The 14,011-nt window shown below is 38.3% G+C and overlaps 1 protein-coding gene across 1 annotated transcript in view; it reads left to right on the top strand.

Annotated features, from left to right (window-relative positions):
• bop1 (BOP1 ribosomal biogenesis factor) overlaps positions 1-14,011 on the top strand; it is a 75,213-nt gene that overhangs the window by 11,355 nt on the left and 49,847 nt on the right. The window contains exon 3 of the mRNA XM_077194882.1: positions 3,764-3,919. Coding sequence (XP_077050997.1) covers positions 3,764-3,919 — 156 coding nt within the window. The remainder of the gene's footprint in view (positions 1-3,763; positions 3,920-14,011) is intronic.

Here is a 14,011-nt window from a genome sequence, read left to right as displayed (position 1 = left end):
TCATTACTCCAGTTTTCAGTGTCACATGATCCTTCAGAAATCATTCTAATATGATGATTTGCTGCTCAAGAAACATCAATGATGAAAGCAGTTGTGCTGCTTCATATTTTTGTGGAAACCGTGATACATTTTTATTCAGGAGTCTTTGATGAATAGAAAGTTCAAAAGAACAGCATTTTTTTGAAATGGAAATCATTATATATGTCTTTACAGCTAAATTTCATCAATTTAATGTAGGGATGCATGATATTTTGGCCACCGTATCAGTATCGGCCGATATATTAAAGCCGATAAATCATGAATTATGTCCTTCAGCCGAGACGCTTCAGATGCGCACTGTTCTCCATGATGGTTTTGAATTTGATAAAATGATAATTAGCCTATGATTTACATCCTAGCTGTATATGACATTCTTCTTTCAGACGAATACAATCTGAGTTATATTAAAAAATGTCCTGGCTTTATAATGCGAGTGAATGGATGTTTGACTTTGGAAGGCCATTAAAGCGCATCTATTCATTATTAAAGTGCTGGAAACGGATCTGCAGGGGTTAATAAAGGCCTTCTGCGTTCGTGTAAGAAACAATATCCATATTTAAAACTTTACCCACTACAATAACGCTTCCGGCAGACGGCCTGAATTTTTACGCTAATTTTTACGTGCATATACAGTATTCTCACTAAAACATTCAAATATATTGCAAAATTACTTCCATGATCACTTTCAGGTGGTGCAAGTGAAACGTTGAATTAGTTCATGGTTTGAATTGATTCATGAACAAACTTCAGTGGTATTTGTTAAAATCAGAGAAAACATCTGTTTTAATGCTTTTATACTCAAAGCAAGGAAGAATAAACAAGCACAATGAAACCTAAATATGACAGAAGTCCTCATGACATTCACAGCAAATTCATTGTGAATATTCGATATGGCTGCTTATCCTAACAGGTCACGTCCTGATTTGGCCTGCGGTTTAATGACTCAGAACAACCGGTGTCATTCCCCCATCTCTTCCTTTCCTAAACTCCGTTTCAGCTTGTTTTTACATCTTCACGGCTAGCGGAAAAATGGGCCGTCCCCCGGGCCGCACAAGGCATTCAGGAACGCAGGGCTCGAGCGTCTTGATGTGGATTTAACTGGGCTTCAGGGAGGAAGTGTTTCACTTAGCTCTGCAGTCCAAGAGATAGCGGGACGTTAAGGAGCCGTAAATCAGCACAGGTTGCTCACCTGCCACGTCTCGGGCTCGCGGGACACGCGGCGGCTCAAAGCTGCTCTTCCTCTCGACCCTGTTAGGAGATGTTCAGTGCGCTTGGCCTTCTCGTGACTGATGGGCTGTGGTAAATAACATGCGGTACTGGGAGCTTTCATCCCGATGTCCCGGGCAGGATGTGAGGTTCTGGTGACTGCTTTTCAACGGCACACATGTAAATCACCCACAGGAAGTTTGTGCATGAAATGAAATAAACGGCATATCTGAAACATGTAGACTGCCATGCTGCCGTAAAAAAAGAGGCTCTTTGGAAAATGCTGGACTGAAGTATGGTTTTATACAACGAGTGTTTTAAAAACGTTTTTGCACAATATTTGCATTTGTTTTTAATGATTAAACACAACGCGCTGCACATACTAGTTGCATACCATTGCTTTGGCAATAACTAGTGCTTGTTTCAGTAGGTTACATTAGTTAGTTATTATTGCGGGTATTGCGCATCATTTTAATCATTCCCGCGGGTCTTGCGTTTATAGTGCGGGAAATACCCGCAAACATTCATTCAATCTAGCATGTAGGCCTATGAGTAAATTTAACCTAACAGATTATAAGATCAAATCAGTCATTTTAAAGCATTCTGCGAGACGCAATTTCACAAACAGCGTGAGTGATTCTGCCAATGCCGCGTCTTCTCCGTCTCTTAAAATAGGTTACACAAGGCTAGCCAATCGCGCTGCAGCTGCAGGCGGCGAATCTAGACTCTCGCGTTTCAGGAGTCGGGACATTTGATGGAAATGTCACTTGCACAATCGGGCCATTGCATCGTCACTATTGTTTATAATTTGTGCGTCTTTTTAAGTCTTACCTATTTAAACATTCAAGCGATTTTAACCCGCATAACAAACAGCTCGTGAGTAGCCTAACAAAACTGAGGTCTTTTTCTTGAATTATAGCGCTTTAACGGTCAAAAGCACACAACATTGTCTAAATTCCAGTCTTGGGGAGTATCCTCTCAAACACAATCGGTTATGTTTAAAAAATATAATACAAAAAGAAAATGCATGTGACACTTTAATGAAAACAGTATGGGCCGTTCACGTTACGTCTTTTGCGCGTTCATCCTTTGCTGAAACGTCTTCGTCTTCATGGAGAACGTGGCTCATGATTGCTTCGCAACAGGGAGCCCTTTTTAAAAGAGGAGAAAGTTGCGTATTAGCATTAATTGTAAGGAATCAGGATTAATAGCCGATGTATTCAAATTATACAGGACTAAAATACTAATCCGTTTTATTTTACATTTGATTACTTTTTTCCATTTCTAGCATTTCTGAATACTAGTGTTAGACCTAAACTTTTCTCTTTATTTCATGTATTTATTTGTGCTACCTTTTTCAATTTAATTCAAAGATTGAAATCAAGCTTCCTTTTGTTGTGTAAACTAAAAGAAATGACCCCATTGTAAAAACACAAATACAATGAGTGAGCAAACATTTAGCTAAACGTATTTTTTTTAAATTGTCTTAAAAAAACTCCCCCCTCAAATTAAAAAATCCCCCCCATAAGAATGACCTAAAGAGGGAGTTCCCCCCTATTTTCCAAAACGAAATTCAGGCCCTGAGTGTAATTATACATTTAGGTACTGAGTAATAGTAATTAACTACATGTACTTACTATAGGGTTAGGGTTTGGTTTATGGTTAGCTGCATATTATGTAGTTTATAGTAATTACTATAGTAACTACACGTAACATGTTTAACAAGGACACTGTAAAATAAAGTGTTACCGTATTTTTTAAGGTGCCCTTGTTACAGCGTAATTATGCACATAATAAAAACATGTACTTGCTATATAATTTAGGGTTTGGTTTAGGGTTAGTTGCGTGTAATTATGCATGATTTACTGTTATTACTATAGGAAGTAAATATAAGATGTTACAGGGACACTATAAAATAAAGTGTTACTTTGCTCTGTTACTAGTTACTGAACAAAATGATAATGTAACTTACTATGTTGTACTTTTTCTTTGTTTTCTTCTTAATTCCAATCATTTTTTGCTTGTTTTTAATGCAAATTCTTGTTCAGATTTTTTTAATGTAAGTTAGTGAAATACCATTTTTTAATTGAAATCTGCATATAGTAAAGAGTACAACAAATACTACCATTTAGTGTATAAATATATTAATATTTTAGTAGTAAAATACAGTTATTGATTAAAGTAATGATTTTGATCTTGATCATTAGATTTTGTCAGAATAATATTGTCAATAAAATAGTTTTCACATTGTTACATTACAAATGTTGTTTTTTTTTGTTTGTATGGAAAAAGAAAAAAGTCAAGAAATGTACCTGGGGGGATATGGGATTCTCTCAAAAAAGCTCCAAAAGTTTATTTCTTTTATATTCTTGTAGTTTTTATAGTCCATTTGATAGTTATAAACAGTTATAAATTAAGCATTTTATTTGTAGTCCTGTTTATAGAAAACAGTTGTTCGTATTTGAGTACATAAGCTGAGGTTTTGGTAACAACTAATGTGTTTTCATTTTTTCTACAGAGTGCTGGCCAAAATTCAAAGGAAAAGGAGGAGAAGAAGAAGAAGAAGAAGAAGAAGAAGAAAGCTGCTGGGAAGGAGGGTGGAGAAGAGAGTGTTGTGTCCGGCCTCAAGGTTTCCTCACAGGACGAGTACGAGCACGACACGTCTGATGAGGAGGTAAGAATCTGCAGCCCAGGACAAGAACTATCGTCTTAAATTAATCTTGTCTGATTTGGTTTGAAAGCTATTTTTCCATAGCTTTCTGTGGCCTGCAGACATCTAAAGAAAACACTGCCCTATAAAATTGTACCGTGGTAAATGTATTTTATACTAAAATAAAATCGTAAAACTTCATAACGTTAATATACGTTAAATAAAAACGTACTGTGATATTGGCCTTTACAGAAATCAATAATGGAACCAATATCCTGAAAGTTTCTTACTGTGTTTGAAAGAGATCTTATATCCATTTTTATGGATGTACAGTATTAAAAATCATTTTTGTGGCATGGAAATGAGCAAAGTTTTCAATTTTTCAATATTTAAATATATTTTAAAGTAGAGATGCACAATATATAGCCATCATATCGTTATATGCCGATATATGTTCATTTTTAATGCTTTCGTTAACGACCCGAAAAGAAAAATTGGCCTATAAATATGGTATTTTTTGTTCTTCTGCCGAGACATTTCAGATGCGCACTGTTCACCATGATGTTTTTAAATTATTTGAAATATGATTGGAATCACTTCAAAAAGGAAAATACAGTTAATTGCAACATGTGCAGCGCAAGTTTATCGTATAGGCTATATAATATTATAATGAGAACATCATATCATAATATCATTATCATTATCATAGGTTCTCAAATTATATACATTTTTTGATTGTTTAATCGGCCAATATATCAATTATCGGCTTTCAAATATAAAGAATTATCGGTATCGGCAAAAATGTCCATATCGATGCATCCCTAATTTAAAGGAGAAATATTTAAGATTCTCCACTATTGAAGCACAAGATGCTCTTTGGATCCTCTCAAATTGTACTGAAGAACATGATCATCGGGTTTTGTTCATATCAGCTCAAGTGCTGATGTTTCAATGCAACTTTTCACTCAAATTGTTATGCAACTTATAACATCAATTTCAATCAACAAAGATATTCAAATGCAAAATTGAAGCAATTTCACTAGTGGTCTCAGACTGTTGGACCCCAATCCCTTTCAGGTGACGGAAAATCAATGGAAGAGTGTTTGCGCTCAACTCTTATTTCCATTAAATTGCATTTTCCAGTTCAGCGACTTGAATATCACCATTGTGTCCAGGTGTTGTTGGTGCACCTGCATCTGTTGTGATGTGTCCTTTGCATGCTGTCCTCCTATCATTTGTTTCCAGATGGCCATTTGACTTTCAACTCTTTTGACTTTTATTTGGATGCATAACAAATGTATAATTTGACTACTTAAGGGACTTTTAGAGTCTTTGCGAGCACACTGTATGAATTGCCATCATATCCTCCCAGAAACTGAAATGGTGGGAAAATGTCAAGTTTTGCCTTTTATGTGTGATCACATTAGATTGAGTTTTACTCCGGTATCATTGTCTAGTTAATGACAGCTGGTGGCAAAGTTATACTTTATTGCTTGAACTTTAGACTGAAGTTTACACTTATGTAAATCTATTGCCTGGTGACATGAAACTGAATGACAAGTAGGCTAAAGATGATTTCAGTAAGAAAAATCTCACTCTCAATTTAAATATAGCGGTGGCTTTTTGTGCTACGTTTGCACAGGCATAATTACTTCATTGTTCCGTAGAGGGGAATATGGTTAGTTGTGTAATATTTCATGTAAAGGAAAAAGATTGTCCTGTTCCTTGGGCTGGAAGTGTCTGAACCGCAGTATTTGATATGTTCCCTTACGCCTGTAAGAAGTTACCGCATTTCTGTAATGTCTCTGTTGGCTTTTTCAAAGGGAGACCGTGATGCACCTCTGCAGTAAGGAGCTCTGTAACGTCTCATATTTGCATCTAGGACCATTAAAGAATTCCTCTTCAGCTCTTTAATTTACATGCATCATTGAAAACCGTTGAACCTTGGCACGATGCGGTCTGGATAATTTGCCAGGACGTACAACCTAAACACAGCAGCCATCCAAATCTGTTCTTGGCAATCTGCTTCCGATCAGGAATGTTTTTAAGAAGTGTTATTGTTCTTGGGTTGATACCCGATTTCAGAGCGACTTTTTAATGCCCCTTCGTAGTCATTCAGAATGCATCAGAAACGATGAGTACTGTCATTGTAAAAGTACTTAAAATTTTTTACATTTCCGTTGTCTTTGAAGGCTTCCTCTAGTTCTTTTAGTTTAATGACAACATTAAATCAAAGTTGAGCTTATTTACTTTCTTCGTACAAGCCTTTTTGTGTTATTGTGGAGCATTTATCAGTTATTGTAAAGAACTAAAAAGTTTTACAGTTTTATGCTTTCATATGTTTTCGTATTTTGGCAAAAGTTTCCTTTGAATGAAGTCAATATCTTGTCATGCTATATTTATTTTAAACTATAAAACAGCTAAAGGGTAAAAATGGACTGTCAACAAAAATAACTTTTATTTTGCAATAATCTGCAAAATTACAAAAGCGGTCAAACCGTAACATACCAAATTATTAGCAAACATTTAAAAGTTCTTAAAATTCAAAAGCGTTAATAAATATTAAATTCTCATAATTTCTTCAACAGTATGTTTATTTTTATAACAATTAAAATTTTATTTTTTGCATGTTCAGCGAACATTTTCATCAGTAAATTTATCACTAGCTATGTTTTCAACCTTTTAATTGTGGAATATCGCAAAAAAACAAAACAAGCTGGATTGAAATGCCAAGATGCACACAAAAGAGTTGTTTGCTCAATTGAGGCGGATTTTTAAAAAATCCGATACGAGGATAAGCCAAGCGCGTATACTTTGGAAGCACATTTACTGCATAAATTGCATTCTCAAACATTAGGATGTAGGAAAAAAAGAGCCACAATGGCTCTTCTACTTGCACCAAACTTGATATTTTGCGCCTGTTTCACAGGAAATTACCATTTTGTTCTCTTGAGCACTTGGGATGGAAACTGTGCTTTATTCGCAAATGTTTTTCCAATTTTTCCAAGTCCAATTTTCTGCTTAAGTTAAATTCACAAATTTGTATGGAAGCATAGCTACTGTTAAAGCTGCTTTAAAATTATAATCATTGTGAAAATTGCTATACAAAAGAACTTGAATGGAATATTGCAACGCTGTTGCATAATGATGTGCCAATCATTTTTCATTTTGATGCGTCGTACCAGATGCCATTGGACTATTAGCACACTAAAACACAACATGCTTTCTGTATGGTAAAATCCTCTCTGTAAAGTTGACTATTAAATGTAGTTCTTCATCCCCTTTAAATCACTGCAGCTAAAAACATCAAAACTAAATCTAGATGAACATACTAGTCAACATCCATGATCAATAGAAATAGTCAATTAGTTGTCCAAAAACTGACTAGCCGACTATTCTATAGTCTCTTATCACAATAGATAAAATAGACATTATTTCTGGATTGCACTGCGCTGCATCAGATATGAACTCATTGCTAGCACACTTTCTTGTTGTCTTAAACAATGGCTTCTCTATTGTAATTTGTACTCATTTTCTCATTTTGTACTTATTCAGTAGTCTCACATGGAGATGAGAAGGTGTGAATCTCATTAGCTTGTCAGTCTTGTCTTTTACCCCCTCAGGCATCCCTCTTTGAAGGAGTTTGTGGGCCTGATCTCAGCGGTGTTGTCAGGGATCTCTGCGTGCGCCTCACAGATCGGCGGTGGTCCCGCGGCCATTTGGTGTACGCTAAATTAGCCCCCCTTGTCTGGGGACGGCAGATTGGGTTGCCTCCACGTCCCTTCGCTGCTCTCAACACAAGTTGTCTACAAATAAAACTCCAGACTTCTAAATCCCCTGTTTTTCATCCTCATGTCCCCCCTTTGTAATAAAGGGCTATTTCCTGTTAGCCGAGTGGAGAGGGAATACGCGAGAGTGCAGCGTCTGTCCGAGACTGAGCCGGCAGGAAGGGGCTTTTCCCCCGCAATCGCTTTTCCATGTGCTCTTTGAGATGAATGAAGACACATTGTGGAATTAAGGGGAAAAGGGGCTCTGGCTCCCGGCCGCAGCTTCAGCTTCCTGCCGGCCAACAGCTACCGCTCTCAAAGACTGAGACCTGCACAGTAGCCTAGAAAGATGTGTGTGTGTGTGTGTTTTAAGTTTGCAACAGGCGGTAAAGTGAGTAATTTGATGAGAGATTTGTGATTAAATCCAGATTGACCTGTATAGTGACATCATTTAACCTGATGTTCTTTTAATTTTTCTGATCTTGGATGAACCAAATTGGTTGGTGTCGACACATGACTGTTTTGGGTACAGCATTAGTTTGAAGATTTAAAATTAACACTCAAACGGATTAACTAAATCTGTTTTAATTTTTTGAGCCTGTGAGTCTGACTAATAGGTTGACTAATATGTTTATCTAGATGTTGTTCTAGATTTAATATTTTAGGAGTGGTGATTTGAAAAAGATAAACTACATCTAAAAGCGGTGAACAACAATAGGTGTCTGTATTGATACATCCCACATGAAGTTAAATTTTAAATATCTATCCATCCATGTCTGTGTTATAAACTAAACTTTTTGCAGTGATTCAATCCATCTCCATACAAAATGACATCTGTCTGTCAAAAAAATATTTGTGAATATTTTTATGAAAAGAATTTTAATTGTACGTTACATTCAATTCTGCATCAACTTTTTAAAATAAAATGTGAGTCATTCTCAATTCAACTGAATGTCGTACAACCCTGCTTTTAATATAAGTATAATTCATATTTGTACAACCCTGCTTTAAATATTTGTAATAATCATAGTGCTAAATTTGCCTTTGCAGTGTGCGCACACATCCCATAGAGGGCGCTGTTTCTGCTGTCTGCTCGGCAGGCACACGGCTGAAATCTTATTTCCAGTGTGCGGTAAGCCATGGATGAGTGATTCTCTTTTGAGGTTTTTCAGAACGGCCCTCTCTCCGGGCTCTAACGTAAAGCTCTAGTGACAGGTAGCGGATCGAGGTCACGTCTGCTAATCACATCGACTGACTGATTCCAGATTCCGGTCCAGTGACCCACTGAGGAGCTGTCATGAGCGCAGGAAACTTTACATCCTTTGCAACTATGTAGAATCAGGCACGTTTAAAAACTTTTTCTGACCTCAGTGGTTGCGTGGCAACTGTTTTGTTTTAATTGGGAGGTTTTATTTAGGGCCGGATATTTGCATATGTGGTTGGATATATAATGCGAGACTCTATAATGCAAGACTCATGGGTGAGCATTTGATGGATCTAGTTAGCGATTTCCTCCAGACCCAAATGATGTCAGAGTAATTACATGTTCTGGAGGTTTTGTGGTGTAGAGAGTTTCTTCAGGTGGTCAAATCTCACTCAGGAAGGTAAGGACTGGCTTTGTCATTTCCACCCGGAGATTTAAGAAATTTTTCGGCCCACGCTGTCTGAAGAAAAGAGCCCTCTTTGCTTTCCCGTACAAAGTAAAACAAACACAACCTGTAATGCCGACTGGTCAGGTGTCCAGATTGCTGGAGAGTTAAGAGGGAACCCAGCCGCCCCCTCCGGGGATCTGTGCCACCCACTCCTCGGAAAGCCGAGACACTGAGCACATATCTCGAGGTGAATTTTATTTGCTTTGCTCTCTAAATTTTGGTAATCCCAAAGTTTAATTTCATGATTGGGCCATTTCCAAACGCTTGCTTGATGAGTTCCAGATGGGATCTCAAATGATTGCGGTCAATCTGATGGCAGGGGGAAAAAAACTTGAATTTTAGCAGGTCTGGGCTCTTAGAGGGTAATTTAGGGAAGAAACCCCATTTCCCAACCCCATCCTTACTAGGATTGACAGCCTTTCCATGTATCACTGGATCTATAAGTTGCAGCACAGCATGATTGCGACCCAATGCTGCTCCGTTGGGGGGAAACGGTTTACCTTTCCCGATGTTACTTACTTTCCCTTTTCTCTTTCCATTGGAGGTTCCTACTTTGATGGGTTTAAGTTTCTCTTTTATATTATTTTAGAAACTGGTAATCAGCAAAAACGTTTATAGAAATTAACTCTGAATCTATTTTATAGTTTTTATCTAAAGAAAACTTTAAAAACCATATGTAGGTTTTTAAATTGCTCTTTTAAAGTATTAAAACTGGCCATGATGAAAATAGCCAAGAAAGCTGGCGTGGCGTTAAAATGCCAATTAACCAATCAATCCCAATTTGATGGGCACTGAAATGTTTCAAGACACTCGGTGGAGGAAGAGATTTTCATCTGGGGCCATCATTACAGCTTTTCCCTTGTCGCCGAATACTGTATGCTTGGCTTGAATGTACATTTGGAGATTGGCGCTGTCCACAGGGCTTCGGGATTGAAACGTGGTTGAGAAGCTCCTGGATGCCTAAAGTTAATCAAAGCCGTCAACACGCTTCTCTTGTACGATGTTTCTTTCACAAAGTTCGCCATTCCAAGCGGACTTAGGGGGGGAAGGTCCTGGCTCTCCGTTCCAGCAGCAAATTCACATTTTATGAAACAGGAACCGGGGTTTGTATCCATTCATCCTTGGCAGACCAACACCATTTGAAGCCTGAACTCACTACAACCTTTGACCCTCAGCGTTCTGCAGAGTATTCTGCATTTATTACTGCTTCTAAGTCTTGGTCTGCTTGCCATACGCCAAGTGAAATGAGAACCCTGCTTGGTTCACTTTCCCATCATTCACTTTCCTTGCCTACTTTCTACCATACCAAAATTAACCCACAAAGCAAATAGGTTACTTAAAATGATTTCCAAGACTTGTACGATTTCTATTACTAGTACTAGTACTATTTCCAGTAGGGCTGCACGATTAACCAAAATAAAACTCAGAACGCGACATTGCTTAGTGTTATCGAATCGTAAAGTCTTCAATTTAATTAAATAAATGTATACGGTAAAGTGTCAGGGTAAAGTATGGCATTGTGTTTCACTGGTGTTTGCAGCATCCCAGAGCGGCTCGTTTCCGCATCGTGCCAAGCATCTTCCTATACTTTATGAGAATAAGAAGTGCTTATCAATAAAAGAAAACCTTTAAGGGCTACCAAATCAAAATCAAAATCTGATGGTTAGGTTAGCTTTTGAAAATTATTATTATTTTATTGCCATATTGATATATGATTGTGTGGACCTACAAATAAGCACAGCAAACCTGGAATTTTTTTAAATTATTTTACATCACAGTCACAATTTTTGTCAGAAAAATCACAATTTCATTCATTTACTCCCCCCCCCCGTCCCCCCCCGTCCCATTTCCACCAAAACTTCATTTATGGAAGTAAACGTTTGTAGTGTTGGAAATACTGTGCATCTAGCCCGTCCCATAGACCTTTGAACTTTCCCAGTATCCGTACCTTGTTGGCCCGAGGTGTTGTCTTGCACCCTGCTCCTATTCTCCTCTCTATTCTTGTTAAAAGCACCGCCGGCGTCTGTTGTTCATGTAGTTTCTATGCTTCTCTTTGTCTTTCCCCCCAGCATGCCATTCGGTTCAGCGTTTCAGGAAAGAGAATGATTAATATGTTTTGTGCTTCAGCAGACACGGGCATGGATTTTTACAAAAACGTCTGCACTATTAAAATACAAAGAGCGGTTTTGTTCTCCCGGATCCATTGGATCGAGCCGCTCTTTAGATTTATCAAATTAGACTCGAGTGCATGTGGGTGGTGTTCTGTTGCACATGCAGCAAGGTAAAGGGGGGATTTAAGGGCTGTATCCCACCGGGAGCCATTGGTCCCCACACAGTACTCACACCCACGCCGTACCTTCCAGATCAGAGTCAGGCCAATAATTTCTCCCTCTGGCAGGAGTCAAGTAAACGTGTAAGCTATTTGGAGCCGTAAACTGAACGAATGTATTCCTGTGTGTGTTTGAGAGGAGAGAAGCGGCTCAAAGCCACTACCTAGAGCAGAGGATTGCGTAATATCTTAGGTTTTATCATATTTCTCAATTTTATTATTGATTAATTCATATTTGTACACATTTATAATTATTTTGGGGCTTTTTGTCACTTGTATTTATATGAACAGTAGAAATAGGACTGGAATTGATCGGGTAAAGATGATGCGAGTCTAGGAGGAGATTAAAGTTAGCTTTCATGAAGAATGAGTGAAGTGTTATCAAAATATTTTAGAATTGGGTTAGAATTATTGCACTCCAATTCTAATCCGCTCCGACTATATGACGTGAACGTGTTCACTGAACTCTGAGAAGTTAAAAGTAGACTCGCTTGCTGATAGGATAATCCTTTATGAGAAATCGAAATACTTGTGTGAATTTGTAACATGCGTCTCAAACACATTAAATAACTTGCGCCTCTGACAGTAGGGCAAGGTTTGTGATTTAATTTAAAGCGATACATGTAAAGCAAGTCTCATGTTTAAGACGACTTGTATCGTGCACTTACTCTCTGTGCTTCGTTATCCTATCCTTGGGTGGAAACTCAGATTACAGTTACGTTCCTCACAGAGAGGCGGTCCGCACTTGTAGTGGTTAAAACGATACTGTATTCGTACGGGACGCATGCCAAAATGTTCGGTATGAATATGTGTACCGTTACACCCCTATGCGTGAAGAGTTTTAAGTACATGCACAGTCTTGAACTTTGTCTTTTTGCTTTGATTTTCAAATACTTTTTTGCTTATAACTTTTGGTAAGTTTGTAATGTTGTGATTCACCTTGTGGTTGGTTGGTTTGATCAGCGCTTGTAACTCTAAAGACTTTTTTTTTAAATCCCATTGGGGAAAAATTTAATGGGTAAAATACTCCTGGACTGAAAGAAAAAGAGGGCTGGCACTATTCTCACTTGAGCTTAATTTGCACTGAACCCATAATATTGTTTTAATGTTAGTAACTAGCTACCTGAAGGTAACTCTATCGCCCTCTTTAGTACTGAAATTGTTGCTGCCACAGTGAGTGATATGAGAATGCCAGTTCAGTTTTTTTTTCTTTCAAGTGCACCATTAGTGTAGAGTGTGTTTCTGGCCTTAGTGTTGTAAGTTGTCACAGAATAGATGAAAATGATATCGATCAGCAAACGCGCAGCATTCCTCCGGGCTGTTGTCCAAAAACTCTGGGAAGTATTGAAACGTCTCAGTTGTCTTTTGAGGATGAAGTGATTTCCAAAGTGTTCTTGTCCAAGGACACAAAGGTCTTCTTTCAGCCCAGCGCGCTCCGCTGAAATCAATAGGCTGATAAAATTGACAGATCGCCGGTAAATTATGTGGAATCTTGGACTGACACGGCGCTGTCAGCAGGAAATTTCTTTTTAATAGTCTATTTAAGGAGAAGCAGGGATGTGTTTTTCTTAGTCAGAGGGGAATGTTGATCCAGAGGGCCGGGGGTGGAGGGTCAGACGGGGAGGAGGCGCTCGGGTAAATCGCGTGCCGGTCAGACGGAGCAAACGGGACCCCAGGCTGCGGTCTCTTGCAGGTGTGTGGAGGTGGGGGGTAGGCGTTGGAAAACTGGCCTTTTGTGAGAGAGCGAGAGAGAGAGCAGCCAAAGTATCCACCTGTCGTTCCACAGTTTTTAGGACTTCCTTTTCATCCGGTCTTCAGCACAACTCCCAGTTGGGCCAGGATGCATCCTGCCAGAAGACCTGATTGAAACCAACTGCCAGCGGGGGCTGCCTCGGTCTCTGTGAGAACCTGAATGGAGATATGGAGAACGCATGCACTTGAATGTTTACCTCAGATACAGGAAGGAGATGAGCTAGACTTCATTTGAAAATCCCACGACTGCAACTGTTAGCTGCCTACATTGTACTGACAGCATCCTAAACGAAACATCACAAGAGATTGATTTGGAACGCTCTACGTAGGCAGCAACCTTGTGATTCACACACACAAAAAAAACGTATGGTGCAGTACACTAATCACTCTTAAAAAGAAAAAGAAAAGAATTTGCATTTATGGCAGGGTTATTACCATTTGTAATAAAACATTTTCGTTTTTTAAATAAAATATCAAAAGAACAAGGCAAGTTGCAAGGCAACATTTCACATTTTCTTTTTGATGCATTTCTTTGATTCTCTCAACATTTACTCACGCATGTGACTTCCTTTTTTGTGGGTTATCTGTCAAAATAAAAGCTTGATGGTTGAAAATC

This window comes from Siphateles boraxobius, unplaced genomic scaffold, assembly GCF_051911475.1.
Source record: "Siphateles boraxobius isolate OS27281-9 unplaced genomic scaffold, OSU_SipBor_1 33, whole genome shotgun sequence".
Lineage (NCBI taxonomy): Eukaryota > Metazoa > Chordata > Actinopteri > Cypriniformes > Leuciscidae > Siphateles > Siphateles boraxobius.
The sequence above is the reverse complement of the archived record's forward strand: the minus strand, read 5'-3'. Positions and strand labels throughout refer to the sequence as shown.